Source organism: Patella vulgata, chromosome 7 (assembly GCF_932274485.2).
Source record: "Patella vulgata chromosome 7, xgPatVulg1.2, whole genome shotgun sequence".
NCBI classification, from domain to species: Eukaryota; Metazoa; Mollusca; class Gastropoda; family Patellidae; genus Patella; species Patella vulgata.
Genome location: NC_065885.2, coordinates 225,935 through 243,151, shown reverse-complemented (window position 1 = coordinate 243,151; position 17,217 = coordinate 225,935). Strand labels below are relative to the sequence as shown.

Sequence of the window (17,217 nt, the reverse complement as noted above, 5' to 3'; positions counted from 1 at the left end):
GGACAGCTGTCTAGTCATTCAGATGGGAAGAAAAACCAAGGTCCTGGGTATACATTGACGTGCACACAGTAAAAGATCCCTTGGAAATTAGTATTTGATATAAAAGTAGGCTGTAGCGCCGCTGTATGGCCAGTCGGAGCAAACAGTAGGACATTAAACACCCATTTCATTTCTTTTCATTTCCATTTTCATTTCATTTTTATTTCATTTTCATTTCATTTTTCAAATAAACGGAAAGAAAATGATGTGATTTTTTGTGGCTCTCAGTGAAGAGAACGCAAGATGGGGATGGGGTTTAAAGTCCACTTGACACAAACTAGGTCCTTTCGGGACTAACACATGGTTCAATTTTATTTCTATAATTCGCTTGCGCGTAGGGTCTTTAGCAGTAGGAGGAAACAGAAAGACCTGGAGAAAACCCACGAGGTTCGACAGGTGTCCCTACTCCTTGTCACGTACAACCGGTGATTCGAAACCACGCCAGTTGACTCAATAACAGACCATATGATACAGCATGCACGCTAACAATTCAGTCATCCAACCCCCCCAGCAGTGGGAGGAAACAGAAAGACCCGGAGAAAACCCACGAGGTTCGACAGGCGACCCTACTCCTTGTCACGTACAACCAGGGATTCAAAATCACCCTGGTTGATTCAATGACAGACCTTATGATACAGCACACACGACACACATGCTAATTAACCTTTCGGCCATCCAACCCTCCCTATTCAAGCAGACAGACCCCACTAACGACATAGACACTGCACATATGATATTGTTCCGCATTCAAAATAAAAAGTTAAGGCCCATTGGTGACAGTAAATACATCAGGAACATTTCAATATCCACCTATGGTACGAGAGTATTTTTAAAAATTTAAAAGAATAATTTCAATAGGCTTATGATTGTGTTTAATAATTTATTAAGGTTTACGAGTTGTTTCTCTCAACTCATCACAATCAATCCAAGTTATTGCTCACTAGACACAAATCTATTTACAATTAATTAGTAATCAGGAGAACAACAAGTCTTTGATGGCTTTTTAAAACATCGATAATATGACTCGAATAATCATCCTGTCTATACTAACCTGGATAGATGAGTAAAGTTGGATGTTAGCCTCCCCTCATCCCCCATTTCATTTTCATGGAATAATAATTTTAATTATAAAATTTGCTAAGACTGATTACTTATTTGACATGCATGAGGTAGAGTATGCATTCATGTGTGAAGTTAAATTTTGTTTGTAAAGCATGATATGATAGACTGTATCAAATTACATGTACACAGTAACAAAATCTTGGGAGTTAAAAAAACAAAACAAAACATATCAGATACAGGAAAATAATGATCATAATTAATGCGATCTAATGAAGATTAATATATTATTCTATATTCAACATCGTAAATCATAGCAGCGGACATGTTTAATTACCTTGGCAACGTAACGGAATCTATCAAAGGATGCGTAAGGCACAGATGTATCATAGATTTGGATCTAGAAGGAGATTTTCTTTCTTACAAAATTCTCAACGATTATAATCAACAGGTAAGTCCCAAAAAGTTTTTTTTTTTTAAATCTATATGTCCTTGAACAAAGTCAAACCAGACTTCCCCCCCAAAAAAATGGAGTGAGTTCAAAAGAAGAGAAAGTCACTCCTTCCTTTTAGTTTAGAAAAAAAAAGAAGAAAAATAAATATTTTTTTTTTTATATAAAACTGTACAACAGATAATTATTGTAAAATGAAATGAAAAAATTTGTTAAAATCCAACAGTTAATAAAATTATTTTCTATTGCAAGGTCATGATGTAAATGTATGAAATATGTTAGTAGGATGGACGGTAATTTATTACATCTTACAGGTAAGAATTATTATACATAATAAGGTGTTAGGTCACCTCTCAGTGTGCAAGCAAACTATTAGAATAAGGATATCATATATTAGTATTAAAATGTTCTAATTTGTGCCCAGTGGATATTAAACCAATTTCTGATATGAAATGAAATGAAATGGGGTTTAACGTTTGCACTGAAGGGGCTAATGAAGACGGGCTTACGCCATATAATTTGCTATGAGGGAAATTTTGCCCAGACAGCGGCACTAAGGCCTACTCTTATTTCGAGTGCCAAGGGATCTTTTATGTGAAAGCCAATGTGTATAAATGGGACCTTGTTTTTTTTTGTCCTATCCGATAGAGTCCTTATCCTGTACAACTGACAGAAATGTTCTGCTCCGAACGTGGGCTAATGAAGACGGGCATACGCCATACAGTGTGCTATGAGGGAAATTTTTCCCGGGCAGCGGCGCTACGGCCTACTCTTATATCGAATTCCAACTGCCAAGGGATTTTTTACGTACACGCCAATATGTACACGGGACCTCGGTTTTCGTCCCATCCGAACGACTAGACAGCTGTCCTTGTCAGGCCCTCCGTCCTGCATCACTGACAAGGGGAAACCAAGTCGGAAAATCGGGATGAACTTTCTCGGCCAATGCAGGGAGCAGGGGAAACCATGCCGGAAAATCCCAATGAACTTTCTGGGCCAACACCAGGAACAAACCCGCATTATGTCAGGTTCCCACTTTCGTGCGATGCGATACGATAGGATTGTTCCTATTGAGTACACGATATGCTAGGTGCAGATACGTTTAAATACGATCAACACAATATTGCTACAATTGACCTCAATATATGATAAGACCTGATGATAGGATCACCACGATGTCAATCATGATAGTGGAAAGCTAGCATTACTCACCGGTTTCTCTCTTAAAGTTAGAATTTCATATTTTTAAGTTATATTTTTAAAATCGATGCTATCTATAAACAGTCCTACCGTGTTAAAGAATAATCCTATTAATCCTATAATTCACTATTGCCAGTTGAGAAATTGCCAAAAATATCACTTTCAACTTCAAATTCAAACGTTTGAAGATAGCTATTCCATGGTGGGGAATAGGAAAACAAGGGAGGTAATTGTGTTATTATTTCCGGTGTGAAGATTTTTAAGTGTGAGAAAGATAACCTATGATCGTATAATAGTGAGTTGACAACCTATTGAGTGTAAAAGACATAGAAATAATTATGTTTTGACTTTCTTAGAAAATATTTAATTGTGACTTTAAATGATTGGTGTTTATTAGTTGGTAACCTATGTAAATAATGACTACTTCATGGGACTAAGGCAGTTCCAGACACTAGATGGAGCATTGAGTGATAAAGGGTTAGCGTTAGGGCCATCCAAAGCATCTATTCTCTAACCCTTACTTAACCTTATGCACAAATGAACCAACCAAATGTTAAATAAAGATACAAAATCCAGTTGATGATTTTGATAAAATCAAGTAAGATGATAATAATACCCAAGAACCAGGTTATTATTAACCATAGAAATTTCTAATCCTTGTTCTCATTTGCCTTGGGAGACATGGTGGGGGGGGGTCCTCGGATCAATCCTGTTGTTGGCTAGGAAAGTTACTCTCTACCAAGGAATATCATATAGTCATTCAGATGGGAAGAAAAACCATGGCTGTGCACATAGAACCTTGGTAGTTGAAATTAGGAATAAACGGATACCTCTGCACACTGCATGACTTATGCTAGTTTTCATTAGTACAGTTGGTACAGCTACTAAACCCCAATTTAATTCCATTTCACCTTACTCAAGGTGTATATCATTACCTTACCTTGATAGGCACAAAAATACAATAAGTTGGTCTCAATATAGTCCTCTTATCAAGGTGATTTCATAGTTCGATTCGTCTTTCCTTCAAACAATATAACTTTCATTTCAGATTTATTTCCTTTCCTTTACGAAGACAATAATAAATCACCATCTAAACATATCAAGATTGTCTCCCTACTTTTGTTTAGCATTGTTTAGCATAAATTCTTCTGCAGAGAAACATATATTTTGTGAACAATAAAAGTGTGAAAATTGACGGATGCAGTTTTTAAAATAACATTCAAGAATTTACAGCAGCTTGGATTCAAATTGCAAATTTAGGTTGGAAAATCCCAAGAATAAGAAAAACTGTGTGTGACCTGATTCTACACCAAATTCTGAACAACTTTCTTGAAAAACGGACAAGGTGGAAAGATCAGACGCTATATATTCTGAATGTGAAGTTGTAATCAGGAAATAACTATTCGAGATCAACCAGATACCAAAACAGTTTTAATGAGTTAAGAAAATAACGAAAAAGAACATATTGTAATATTTTCTGGAACATAAAGATAATTTCTGTGGTCATAATATTTAATGTGCCAAAGTAACCATTTTTATGTCGATGTACCGGTCCACTAATCCATACAAAATGGTGGCCCCAACATTTAAAACAATTCGTGAAATAAGCATGATGATGCCAGAGTTCTCCGATGTAATGGACAGTCTTTCAACGGAGAATCTGTCCATAAGTGCATTTCTTGGTTTAATTTGTACATTGGGTATCCTTGGCAACAGCACGGTTATTATAATTTATGTAAATCTAAAGAAGAAAACGCCATCGATTTATTTCATTCTAAGTTTAGCGGTTTCTGATTTTTTAATCTGTACTTTAGTTCTTCCCACATGTATCGCATTGAGATTTATAGAAATACCTTTAGAATATTCCTATATCTGTAAGATAACTCTCTGGTATTCCTACGCCTTTGTTGGACTATCTTGTTTATTTTTACTGATTATTGCCGTTGATCGTTATCTTGCCGTCTGCAAAACTCATAAATTGCGTCTCAATAATCGCTGGGCGTTGATTATGTCGCTTTCAGCCGTAGCAACTGCCTTTACAATAGCGTTATTGCCTGCTCTTCATTCGTCCGTTTTTATCAAGATGAGGATAAATAACCAGACGTTCACAATTTATCCGGAGCGTTGTCATATCACACGACTTGTGTCCAACCCGCTACGAGAATTTGACGACCGTCTGACAACCCACCTCACTCTATTTATCATGTATGTCATTATGATAATCTCCATCAGTGTCTTGTACATTGTCGTCTTCTCAACTTTACGTAAACGAGAGGCCAATTGGAAAATGTGGAATAACGCAATCCATCCTGGAGCAGCGGCCCCAGCAGCAGCAGCAGTTGCCGAAGCTGAGGCCGAACCAATGCCTGTAATTACAATTTCTGGGGGTACTACGGGCCCCTTGACATTACCTCAAGTTGGCCCAACATCTTCGCGGCAAGGAAACACGGCAAGCAATTTCTTTGATTTGTCTTCGTCCAATAAATTATCCACGGTAATCTCCCGTCGTTTATTCCTTGTGACCTTGATCTATATTCTAACATGGATGCCGTTTTATTTGATTGAGTTTAACCTTCTCTCGTATCAAGAAATCCTTCATAACATATTTTTTATCAGCAACATGATTAACCCTATTATATACCCAGCAACCAGCAAGGTTTTCAGATCGCAATTTAAGAAAATATGTTGCGCTCGATGTATCAAAAAGAAGGGTAGTGGTATGTGACGTTAGATGTGTCCCAATCGCTGAATATATCATACATACTTATAAAATGCTGGGAAAAGAAAAACGTAGGATTTCATTTCGATGTTTTACCTTTTTTTTTTTAGCATAAACAAGGATAAATCATCCAAAAAAACTCAAAATTATCCACATTTTGTGGCTGTAAATTATTTAGAAATAAGACTAAGTAAAGAATTAACTGAATTAATAAGCAGAATAATGACATCTTAGCAAGTTATTATGTCAACAAAATAACCACTAAAGATCAAGGAAAACTGCCATTTATATCGACTGAGGAAAGTCAATGAAAAGATGCACAATAAAATGTGAATATCGTTAAACATGCCAATTTTGACTTTTTGACTCCCTTTTTACAAAATGTTTTAAAACAAGAGTTCAGATTAACCTTGTTATTTATTTCATTTAGTTCAATACAGTTAGTGTAATACGGCTTGATTCGTGTTTTGAAAGATTATTTACTAAATTTAGTTACAGTTTTTGGCTTACAATGTTAATGAGGCCAACATCTATAAGCAGATTGTCATCCCTAAAAAACAATATCAACATATAAACTCCATTGAAAGCAACAATCTTTTTACAGGAACTAGAATCTAGCCATTTTAGAGAATATATATACATGAAATGAAATAAAATGAGGTTTAACTTCCGACTGGGCTACTGAAGACGGTATCTGTATTTAGTTTAATGTAGCGTATTATTCGATAATTAAGCAATCTGTTTGGGAGAACCTGAATCGTAGAGATCTAGCCATTTTAAAGTATTTGTATACGATTAATGTGTCTGTAGCAAGTTATAGTTGTTTGTATATAAAGATATCTATATTGTTTATAAATAAATTTAACCATTTAAGTTACTGTGATATGATGTTCAAAGATTAATAATATTATTGTATGGATGTACAAGCAGAAAGTTTTATAAGTTTTTATATATTAAAATCTGTACAACTGTGATGAAAAATACAATCTGTGTGTACATTTCTATTCATTTATAAACACAAATGTGATATTCCATTATTGAATGCATGTTTTTAGTGAATTATACAATGAACATTATTATAAGATCACATATATCGAATAATGTACATTTCTATTAGATCATATCTTAAACAATGTGTATATTTATGTTGAAATGAAATGAAATGAAATGGGGTTTAACGTCCTGTATATTTATGTTAAACAATGTGTACATTTATTTATGTTCTACATCCTTATTTAATTAACATACCTATTAGATTATATAATTAATACCATGCATCCATTTTAAATATACATGTAGTGTACATTCATATTGAATTACGTATCTTTATTCAATAATGTACATTGATATTTAATAATAGAGAGAGAAATGGGAATTAACGTCCACTCCACACAAACTTAGTCATTTCGGGACTAACATATGGTTCATTTTTATTTCAATAATTCGCTTGTGCGTAGGGGTCTTTAGCAGTAGGAGGAAACTGGAGGACCCGGAGAAAACCCACGAGGTGGGACAGACAACCCTACTCTTTAATAATATACATTAATCATTTAATAATGTTCAATTATATTGAAATATTTATATTTACAATGTTTTATATATCCTGTTCAAACCATAATATTTACGTTGATGTTTTTAAGCCAGAGGCAAGTTTAATGTTTATAAACATAAAAATAACGTTATTGTTACCTTGTCAGATAAAGGTGAGTATTATCCATGTAAGTGAACATTCTGACATTTTACCAGAAAGATAACTTATTGTGCGGGCTATGATAGGTAGGGTATAATAAATAAACTATAAAGAGATATGTATATTATCATCAGATTGTATGTTTGTCTCACCAATATTGGACGTTAGTTCAATTCCTAGTTTTATGTCAATTATATAATAAAAACACAGAGAATTAAACAAACCTGCTCTAGACCAACTGACAGGCACCAACGAAAGACAATCAGCTGTATTAATTGTTTATATCTATTTGTTGTAAATCAGTAAAACATTTTATAAACTCTATGCGGAGGGGTTTTTTTTGTATTTTTATCTTAATAAAATGGAACTAGAAATCCACAAGTTTCTCAATAATATTCCAACTAAAAAAACTGAAACCCTTGACTTTTTGTAATATATAGTGTTTTTTTATAGGAGGGGGGGGGGGGGTGCGATTGGTCTGACCCATGCACTTTGGATTATAAAGTATGTCATTGAGTAAGTAGTGTGGTTTCGACCCCACTATAGTATATAGGACACTTGTTAGTCCCAAAATGACCTATTTGTGTTGAGTGGATGTTAAACTCTCTCTCTCTCTCTCTCTCTCTCTCTCTCTCTCTCTCTCATTTTTTTAATAGCGAATTACATTTGACATCCAGGCGACCTCAAAGGTACAGAATGCTTCTCGATTAAAAGCTGCAATTTTGTATCTATTGTACCTTTCAGGAACCTAGATGCTCTTTCATCTTTTTTGAAAGCCACTATAAAAGGGAAGAGACGTCAGTAGCTACAACAGAACTCGTCTCAAGTTACATCTAGCTAGAATTCATGCCAATATGTACACAGGACCTCAGTTTTACTTGCCCTGCCAACCGTAATGCACCACTGAGGAACTTTCTCTGTCAACCCCTAGGATCAAACATTGTACCTTTTAAAGAGCCAGCACCTTATTCACTGAGATACAGTGGCTCCCCCATCTTTAACTTACCCCTTGGCATATTGTGACTCTTCTTCCCAGTCTATTATTCTGGCTATAAATAAAGTAGAGGCATGATCCTCTGGTCTTTCATAAAAATCTGAAATTGAATAACAAAAAAACGTTTGAATGTATTTGTACTAATGATGAGCAAACATAAAATAAATAGAATTTGAGAATGGGATGGAACAGCATAAAATATCACATCAACACTTTATGCAGGTTTTTTTGGGGACTAACACACTGTTAATTTGCTTTAAATGGTGAACTGTGCAATGCATGGGTGGAAACATTTATGCTTACATCTACGCTTTTTTAAATTCCAACTGCCAAGAGATCATTAATACGTAAAAGGCAGATTTCAGTTTTCAATCCCACCATGATGACCAGGCTCAATAAAATTGATAATAACTTGTGAAATGTGATGAAATTAATCACACAATACTAGATTTATTTACCCTAAACAATGTGAAAGCTGATTAAAGCACTGAAATTTGAGACTATTCATGGCAATGGTGTGTGACAGTTGAGAATATGAACTGGCAATTTTCAGATATAAATTAAACTTTTCATGTTAATTAATGTCTAAATAATAATTAATATAATATTTGAAGACCATCGCTAGATTAGATTTTTACCTTTAATTAATCAATTTGAATATAATTCTAACATAGATTAAACCATGAAAAATATCGATATTGTGCGAAATTAAAAATGACATACAGTGGTTTTAATAATTGTAAAATTATGTTGAGCTCCATAAAATGATCAGGGAATAGATGTCTTAGTTTCAAATACAGCCATTGGAAAAAAAATACTGAACCAACTACTAACCTTTTGGGCATTCGTCCATTGGAAGTAGAATTCTGGGAAGTCTATGATCAAAAGGTGAAAAGAGAGCAAGTTCCTTACTCTTATCCATTAGTAATTTAATATGGCCGCTAGCTGCACGAGAATGTTTCTTCTCCAAAATACCCACAACCTAAAATAAAACATATTCTATATACAAGCAACCAATTATAAACTGGGGCTTGTCAGGCCAACTATACAAGCACAAGTAGTGAAGATGTCCGTTCTATATCTAAAATCATTGTCAATAAATCACACCAAGCAAATTGTAGAAATCTAAAATGGACTAATACTAAGCTTTAGAACATTTTAATTTATGATCTAAAATTAGTGAAATTCAATCAAGTTCTTCCTTTTGCCGAATGAAGACAAGAGAGAGAGAGAGAAATGATGTTTAAAGTACATGCTACACAGACTAGGTCATTTCGGGACTAACACATGGTTCAATTTTATTTCAATAATCCGCTTGAACATAGGGGTCTTTAGCAGTAGGAGGAAAGTGGAGGATCCGGAGAAAACCCATGAAGTTGGACAGGCGCCCCTACTCCTCGTCACATACATCTGGGGAATCGACAACCACACCCGTCGACTCAATGACAGACCGTATGATACATGTACAACGCGCACACGCCCCCCACCCCCCCTGTAATAAACCATCTCACAAAGTTTAAAATATTCCATTGAGAACTCTGTCCTGGAGGCTATGAATGCAAAGATAGTTACAGAATTTAAAATCTAAATTTCAATTTACAATCCCTGTGAATTTGAAGGAAAACAACTAATGATGAGAAAATCTGTGCTGTAATAATTGCAGAATTTGATTAAAATTAAAGTATATTACCTTTCCCACTTTCTGTACGAAGGAGCTTGCCTTTGAGTGATTAACATCCATTTTTAGCAGATCTTTGGCTATCGAACTTCCACTACTCAGCACTTCTTTAATCGATAAATACTTCTTTTTCTGCATCTCACTTTTTTTAGTTTTGTCTTTATTTTGTTCATTAGGCACAGGATTGGATTCTACTTTCACTTTGATATTTGCTTCTTTATCAACAATTTCTTCACTTTCTAAAACTACATCTGGGCCAGAATTCTCATAATCAGAGTTATCTCCCTTAAGGCCATTCTGCTTCTCTGATTTCATATCTGTTTCATACTTTTCAAGATCATTTTCGTAAACCTACAAGATCCAATTAAGTCCATCATTTCAATATTCATAAAATAAATGATACTACACAACAAAACAACATTTTCCGAAATAAAAAAAGCTAAGAATTAGAACCAAGGAAGTTTGAGTGCATAAGCGGGAGGTTGAATTATCGCTGGACATTGCCAAAGAGCTCCACCTATGATCTAGAGTGAAAGACTCTCCACCTATGATCTAGAGTGAAAGACTCTCCACCTATGATCTAGAGTGAAAGACTCTCCACCTATGATCTAGAGTGAAAGACCTACCTTCCAACTATCTCTATCTAAAATCTGGATAGCAACAATATCACCATTTAAAGCACGATTTCTACTCTTCATTCCACAAATATAGATGTCACAGCTACCATTCTGTATAAATATAATATAAAATACATGTCACAACAACTACCATCCTGTATAAATAATATAATATAATATACATGTCACAATTGTATCATAATTATTCACTTATCGTTATCAAGTAAAATTCTGTTAACAGAATAAAGACACTTACTGGTAACGGTACGTACGCATCTTCATAATTCTTAGGGTTGATTCTTATTGGTCCCTGTAAAATAATCATATAAACATAGTTAGATTCCGCAAAACACTTTGAATTACGCTAAGGGTATAAAATAATGATCATTAAAGAGAGAGAGAGAGAAATGGGGTTTAACGTCCACTCAACACAGGCTAGGTCATTTCTGGACAAACATATGGTTTAATTTTATTTCAATAATTCGCTTGCGCGTAGGGGTCTTTAGCAGTGGGAGGAAACCGGAGGACCCGGAGAAAACCCATGAGGTTGGACAGGCAACCCTACTCCTTGTCACGTACAACCGGGAATTCGAAACCACGCCAGTTGACTCAATGACAGGCCTTATGATACAGCGCGCGCACGTGCTAACCATTCGGCCATCCAACGCCCCTGATCATTAAAGATCATTGAATGTTTGAACTAACGGGCTGTAAATTCAAGGAGAAAAAATAAGACTTCCAACAAATAAACTTCTTACTATAAATACTGATACACTACAATACGTGGTAGAAACCCTGAAATAAGATATGTACCTGTGTTACTTCGTGATACTGTTAGGTAATGTCATAACGCCCATCGACACAAACTAGGTCATTTTGGGACTAACACATGGTTCAATTTTATTTCACTAATTGTCTTGCACATAGCCCTCTTTAGCAGCGTGAGGAAACCGGGGGACCCAGAGAAAACCCAAGATGTTAGACAGGCAACCCTTTTCCCCGTCACATCACCCTAATTCTTGTCACGCCACTTGACTCAATGACAGAACTTGTGATCTTTCACGCATGCATTAAATCATTCGGCCACCCAATCCCCCACGCCAGGTAAATCATTCAGCCCCCCCCCCCAATCACCCAGGACAGGAAGGAAGCAACCCCCTGACCAATCCCCCAGGCCAGGAAGGAAGCAACCCCTGACCAATCCCCCAGGCCAGGAAGGAAGCAATCCCCGTGTAGCTTGGTAATTATTATAAAGTAAAATATTTTACCTCAATGAGTTCTTGTCTCTTTAAGCCATCAGCTAAATCTTGTTTAGACCAGTAGGGATCAAATTTTATTGTCTGTAATTATAAATATTACCAAAGATACAGTATTAAAAAATATTATCAATAATACAGTATTTGATATAAAGATGATAATAATAAATATTATCAATTATACTGTATTTGATATAAATATTATCACTGAGACTAATATATGGTATCTTCTTGTTTCAATGATTTCGTGTACAAAGCAAGGGAGAGAACCTGCAGTATTTCCTCCAACTCTTCCTCAATTTTGAACCACCAAGGTTTGTTTTTTATAAACTTCACACGAATGTGTCGGCCTACACAAGTGGATTTTTTCTCCCACGAATATTGTATGACAAGACAATAATAAATATCTTGAATAAAACAAAATAAGAAAACCAACCTTATATTTTTGCTGACAATTTTTATTATTTTGTCGACCCTGTCTCTTGTAACCTTGACCAGATTGATGACCTTGGTTATGCTGATAACCTTGACCTTGACCTGATTGCTGGTCTAGACCCTGATAACCAGGAACTGATGGCTGAAAAACTTGAGGATAACCTTGACGTTGAGGATAATGATAACCATGACCTTGATGAGGGTTACCTTTCACATGGTGACTAGAATTAGATCTCCTATGGTTATTATGCTGCCCATAATTTTGGAAGTGCTGATCGTCATATTGAAGAGGGCTGTTCTGATTTCCATGCGGACTATTATGACCTCCATGTGGACTATTCTGACCTCCATGTGAACTACTCCGACCTCCATGTGGACTATTACGACCACCTTGTGGACTAGCATAACCAGGGTTACCTGTATTGGTCCTACCAGTAATTGGTCGTCCACTCTCCTCATAGTATTCCATTCGTTGACTCCAATGTTGCTGAGAATTTCCTGTAATACGAGGATTTAGCATATATACATGTATTTTGATTCAAACTGGATCCATTTAGTTCTATTGATGAATAATCAAAATAGCGGTAAATTAAAATTGTGGAAAATGCCCCCAGTAGCCTTTTTTCTTAGCAAGCAACAATCATAGTATTTTTTATGTGCATGTCAATGTATGCACGGGACCTTAATTCTTAGTCCCATCTTAACGACTAGACTCTGTTCCTTGACAGGCCCTTGGTCCTGCACTGACATGGGGAAACCAGACTGGAAATTCCGGAGGAACTTTCTCTGCCAACACTTGGATCGAACCGGGGACCACTTGGTTAGTAAACAAGTCACTGTGGATCCCTTGTGTTTTCATATCATTCTTTTCAATTTCAAATAATAATATAATCTAATTTACTCTAAATTTACTATTACCAAGAGTTATTTCCCTTTTCCTAAAAATTACCTGGATAAACAGCATTAGGACCTAAAGAGGGAAGTGGACTGTCACCTTGACCGAAAGACTGTTTCAACCGGGAGTAACTTCCTCCCTCAGCCTTTCGGCCACCTACACTATCACTAGTTTTCCAACCACCTCCACTACCACCAGTTTTCCGACCATCTCCACTACCACCAGTTTTCCGACCATCTCCACTACTATCAATTTTTAAACAATCTGAAAGAAAATGCAATAGTGTTTGTAACAATTTGTTTTGAACAATTTGTGAAGTTTTTATCAGATGATAACCATAGCCCCAAGAAACTATGGACAGACAGATGAACCAATGGACAGGCAGATGAACCAATGGACAGACAGATGAAACAATGGACTGGTGTGATGACAGTATGCAGTAGTGGATCTAGAAGCTGTGAATGGGGGGGGGGGTGCGGGGGTCCAAATCTAGTGTGCCATCCACGCCCCCCTCCCCCCTTAAAATCCACGCTCGGCAGTATGGTAGTATACGACCACATTAAAACATGAGCGTGTAAAAATTCATAAGAGACATGTGGTGCTGTGATTGACTACTTGCCCAATGAGCTGTGACTCATGACTAGTAGCTACTTGCCCCAAAGAGCTGCGATCCTCTCCATCACCCTAACCAATCTAGACAAATGAAACTTAAATAAAAACGGGTTTAATGTTCTATCTATCTTCCACAACAGGCATCTATTAAACAAATTGACATCCATTTAATATTTTGCATAGAAAATTTAATTGTGAAGATCATGTCTCATCTCTGATGAAAGCAACACATCAGGCTGTAACACAAGATTAAATGATACCCAGGTTACAGTGTCGAATGAACTCAACTGAACTATTTTCTTTCTGACTAAAATTAATGAGACTTGGCTCCTGTAAGTCAACTAAGTTAAATCTATTTACCTAATCTTGAAGTAGCTGAACTGACATCATGTAAATCTGTCCTTTCCATCAGTTGCTCGGCTACAATTTTCTTCCTTTTCTTCTTAGAATCAGCCACACCAGAAGTAGATGATGGTGGCAATGAGGCATCACTACCCTTCAATTCTACCTTTGTCTTTGTCTTTGATTTTTCGGACATAACTGCGTCTATCTCTACATCTGGAGAATTGGCCAATTTCTTCTTTTTTTTATTTCTAATTCTGGGTTTCTTTGTTTTTTCTGATGCTGTCTGTCCATCTGTCAAACTGGGCCCCGATTTCTCTGCCACATTTGATCCGTCAACTTTTGAGCTTTTACCTTCTGAACTCTCCATCGTTGCCACAGCAACATCATCCCCTCCTTCCATTTAACTAACAGTTCTACTCTTTCACTTCAAACTATAAAATCTCTCAAATATCCTGTAACATGAAAAAAAAGGGATTAAAATGTTGACAGTCAGAAAAGATTTTGTTCATTAGCAGGTGGAAGGGCATGTATTGTAGATACAATACTTTATTAGTTATAATCATTTTGAGGGAGAACTTTGACTTCTGTATCCTACTTCAATTTTAAATTGTCAATATGGTTCGTTTTTGGAATCCTAGCGTATTCAATACCAGGCTAATTCATTACCGGTAAAATCGGCGTATTCAAGACCAGTATATTATAGGTTCACAGATTTTGCTTGCTTTCATTAGTATTGAAATAAATCATAAGTATTGAAATAAATCATAAGTATTGAAATAAATCATGAAATAAATCATAAGTATTGAAATAAATCATAAGTATTGAAATAAATCATAAATAAATCAATAAATCATAAGTATGCTAAATGCAGATTACTGCAAGGTATGTTTTAATTTATTTCTTTCATATATTAAACATTAACAATGTAAGTATATTCAATCTCATCGCTAAAACATTATAAATATTGAATTAATATACTATTAAATTTTTATGTAAATTTCATTTATAATAATTTTATATTTCTAGGTTTTTGAAGCTATTAAGGAGTTGTGTCCAGTTTTAGCTGTACGAGAATTCGTGGCTGACTTCGAAATAGCCACATGGCAGGCCTTGAAGGATACTTTTCCGGGAACATCCATTAAAGGTTGCATTTTCCACTGGTCGCAAGCAGTCTTTCGCAAGATCCAGGAATGTGGTCTGCAGGTATGTATAGGCAACTAATATTCAATAACCAATATTCTGTAATCATTATCAATAAACATTACGAGCGGGGGGATGCTTACAATTTTGTAAAATTTTTATTATCATTTCAGGTTGCTTACAACGAGCGAGGGGATGCGTACAATTTTTTGCGTCAACTCATGGCCTTACCATTCCTTCCTGAGGAGAAAATTCATGGTGCCTTCATGGACATGTTCCAGAAAACTGAAGATGAGAGAGTTATTAGTGTCCTTGAGTACGTGGAGAACCAATGGATATCGAACCGAGTGTTTAGTGCGAAGAGTTGGTCCATTTTTATGCGCTCCGTTCGCACGAATAATGACGTCGAGGGGTGGCATAACCGAATCAACTCTCGACTGAACACTCGGGGACCAGTTCCATTTTATTTATTGCTTGCAGAACTACACAAAGAAGCTAAGAAACTCAAAATGGATATGGTGATGCTCACCGAAGGAAAAATCAGCAGATGCCAACGAAGCAGAGTTGGACTTATGCAGACACGCATATTCTCTCTATGGACCAACTACAATGCAGGTGAAATGGATACTAGTAGGCTATTGAGAGAGTGTGCGTTTCTGTACGGTCCCTCTGCGGAAACATCGTCGTAAGTGTATTGTAGTGTTGTTTGTGTTGTAAGTGTATTGTAGTGTTGTTTGTGTTGTATCAACCATAAAAGAAAAGAAAAAAAAAATTAATAGTGTATCACATTTATAAACACAATACCCCGTTCAAGTATAAAGCTAAAAGAAAAAAAAATTATGAACACAATACCCTGTTCACAGTTATTTACGAACTATTATTAATCGCATCAGCTGAAAACATTGATTTTTGATGTGATAAATAAAGAAATATTAGTAGTAACATCAACACAATACTCAGTTCAAAGTTGAATACGAAACTATGGCTATTATTAATCGCATCAACTGAATACGATGTTTTATATGTAAATATTGTCTTCGAATGTTAAATATTTCAACTCTTGTTTGTATTATGATTATTTAAAATATATAATATTAATAGTAACGTCAAGTTAAACACAATACTCAGTTCAAAGTTGAATACGAAACTATGGCTATTATTAATCGCATACGATGTTTTATATGTAAATATTGTCTTCGAATATTAAATATTTCAACTCTTGTTTGTATTATGACTATTTAAAATATATAATAAATACCTTGTTAATCCTTCTATTGTCTTGTCTTAATTGATCAATTAACACCCATAGACAGAGTACTACTTAGCACCTTTATATACCGATCAAGCAACCCTATAATATACTGGTCTTGAATACGCCGATTTTACCGGTAATGAATTAGCCTGGTATTGAATACGCCTGATACCCGTTTTTGCGTTCACATAATAATTGCTGGACGTCCATTTTGTGCTACATGTCTAGTAGCCTACCATAATAGACAATGGTGTCTGACTATTACATGTCGTCAAATAAAACATTCTGTCAAAACACTCACAACACGTACAATTTATTATTGAATTATTCCTTTAAAATTAAACTGTCAAACTCGACTGGTCTGTGTAGGCTACAGATGAAAACGTGTGCGATATGGCCCATGGGTGGCTCTTTGACATTACAATTTGTCACTGCTTCCGGAAAGACTTTATACAAATTTTATTGCACAACTTCAATGACAATTTCTAAGAAAAGAAATGACCACCTTTAAATTCTGCGAAACATAAAATCATTCCATCAGTTTCGTTTTGTTATGAAATGATTAACCTAGAGGACCCAGCAGTCTACCAAATCATCCTTCAGGTATGAAAACACGACAAGGGAACTAACTCTATTTGAATCGAGGTCAAGATTAAGGGATGCCTCAGCAATTAAGTTTCATAAATTATTTTTGTTCTAATCTGAATCACCCTGGCTCATCAACACAACACCTGGAATAATTAAATCATTTTGCCACAATTATATGACTTGTGTTTATTTTCTCTGGTTGTGTGAAAGGTTCGGGGAAAATTTTAACCTCCACTATTACATGTCC

At 35.6% G+C, this 17,217-nt stretch overlaps 3 protein-coding genes across 5 annotated transcripts in view; 2 read left to right on the top strand and 1 right to left on the bottom strand.

Moving 5' to 3' along the window:
- The window catches only part of LOC126827346 (DIS3-like exonuclease 2), a 32,907-nt gene extending 15,912 nt beyond the window's left edge, over positions 1-16,995 (bottom strand). The window contains exons 1-10 of one of the 3 annotated variants that reach the window (XM_050556624.2): positions 16,888-16,995; positions 14,006-14,442; positions 13,088-13,297; positions 12,140-12,636; positions 11,716-11,787; positions 10,704-10,757; positions 10,457-10,558; positions 9,843-10,181; positions 8,987-9,134; positions 8,165-8,252 (exon numbers count right to left, since the gene is read on the bottom strand). In XM_050556624.2, coding sequence (XP_050412581.1) covers positions 8,165-8,252; positions 8,987-9,134; positions 9,843-10,181; positions 10,457-10,558; positions 10,704-10,757; positions 11,716-11,787; positions 12,140-12,636; positions 13,088-13,297; positions 14,006-14,390 — 1,895 coding nt within the window. In that variant the 5' untranslated portion in view covers positions 14,391-14,442; positions 16,888-16,995. Of the gene's footprint in view, positions 1-7,803; positions 8,253-8,986; positions 9,135-9,842; positions 10,182-10,456; positions 10,559-10,703; positions 10,758-11,715; positions 11,788-12,139; positions 12,637-13,087; positions 13,298-14,005; positions 14,443-16,692; positions 16,780-16,887 lie in introns of those variants that run through there. The other 2 variants (XM_050556625.2, XM_050556627.2) reach the window with 2 other exon arrangements.
- LOC126827736 (coiled-coil domain-containing protein 115) overlaps positions 1-17,217 on the top strand; it is a 319,045-nt gene that overhangs the window by 278,043 nt on the left and 23,785 nt on the right. The window lies entirely within an intron of this gene.
- LOC126827347 (cholecystokinin receptor type A) lies at positions 3,809-5,575 on the top strand. The gene has a single exon (XM_050556628.2). It carries the CDS (start codon positions 4,287-4,289, stop codon positions 5,472-5,474), a length of 1,188 nt encoding a protein of 395 aa, XP_050412585.1. The 5' UTR covers positions 3,809-4,286; the 3' UTR covers positions 5,475-5,575.

Bases quoted from the DNA above. Each gene is read 5' to 3' on its own strand.
- LOC126827347 (XM_050556628.2), top strand. From the start codon at position 4,287: ATGTCGATGTACCGGTCCACTAATCCATACAAAATGGTGGCCCCAACA.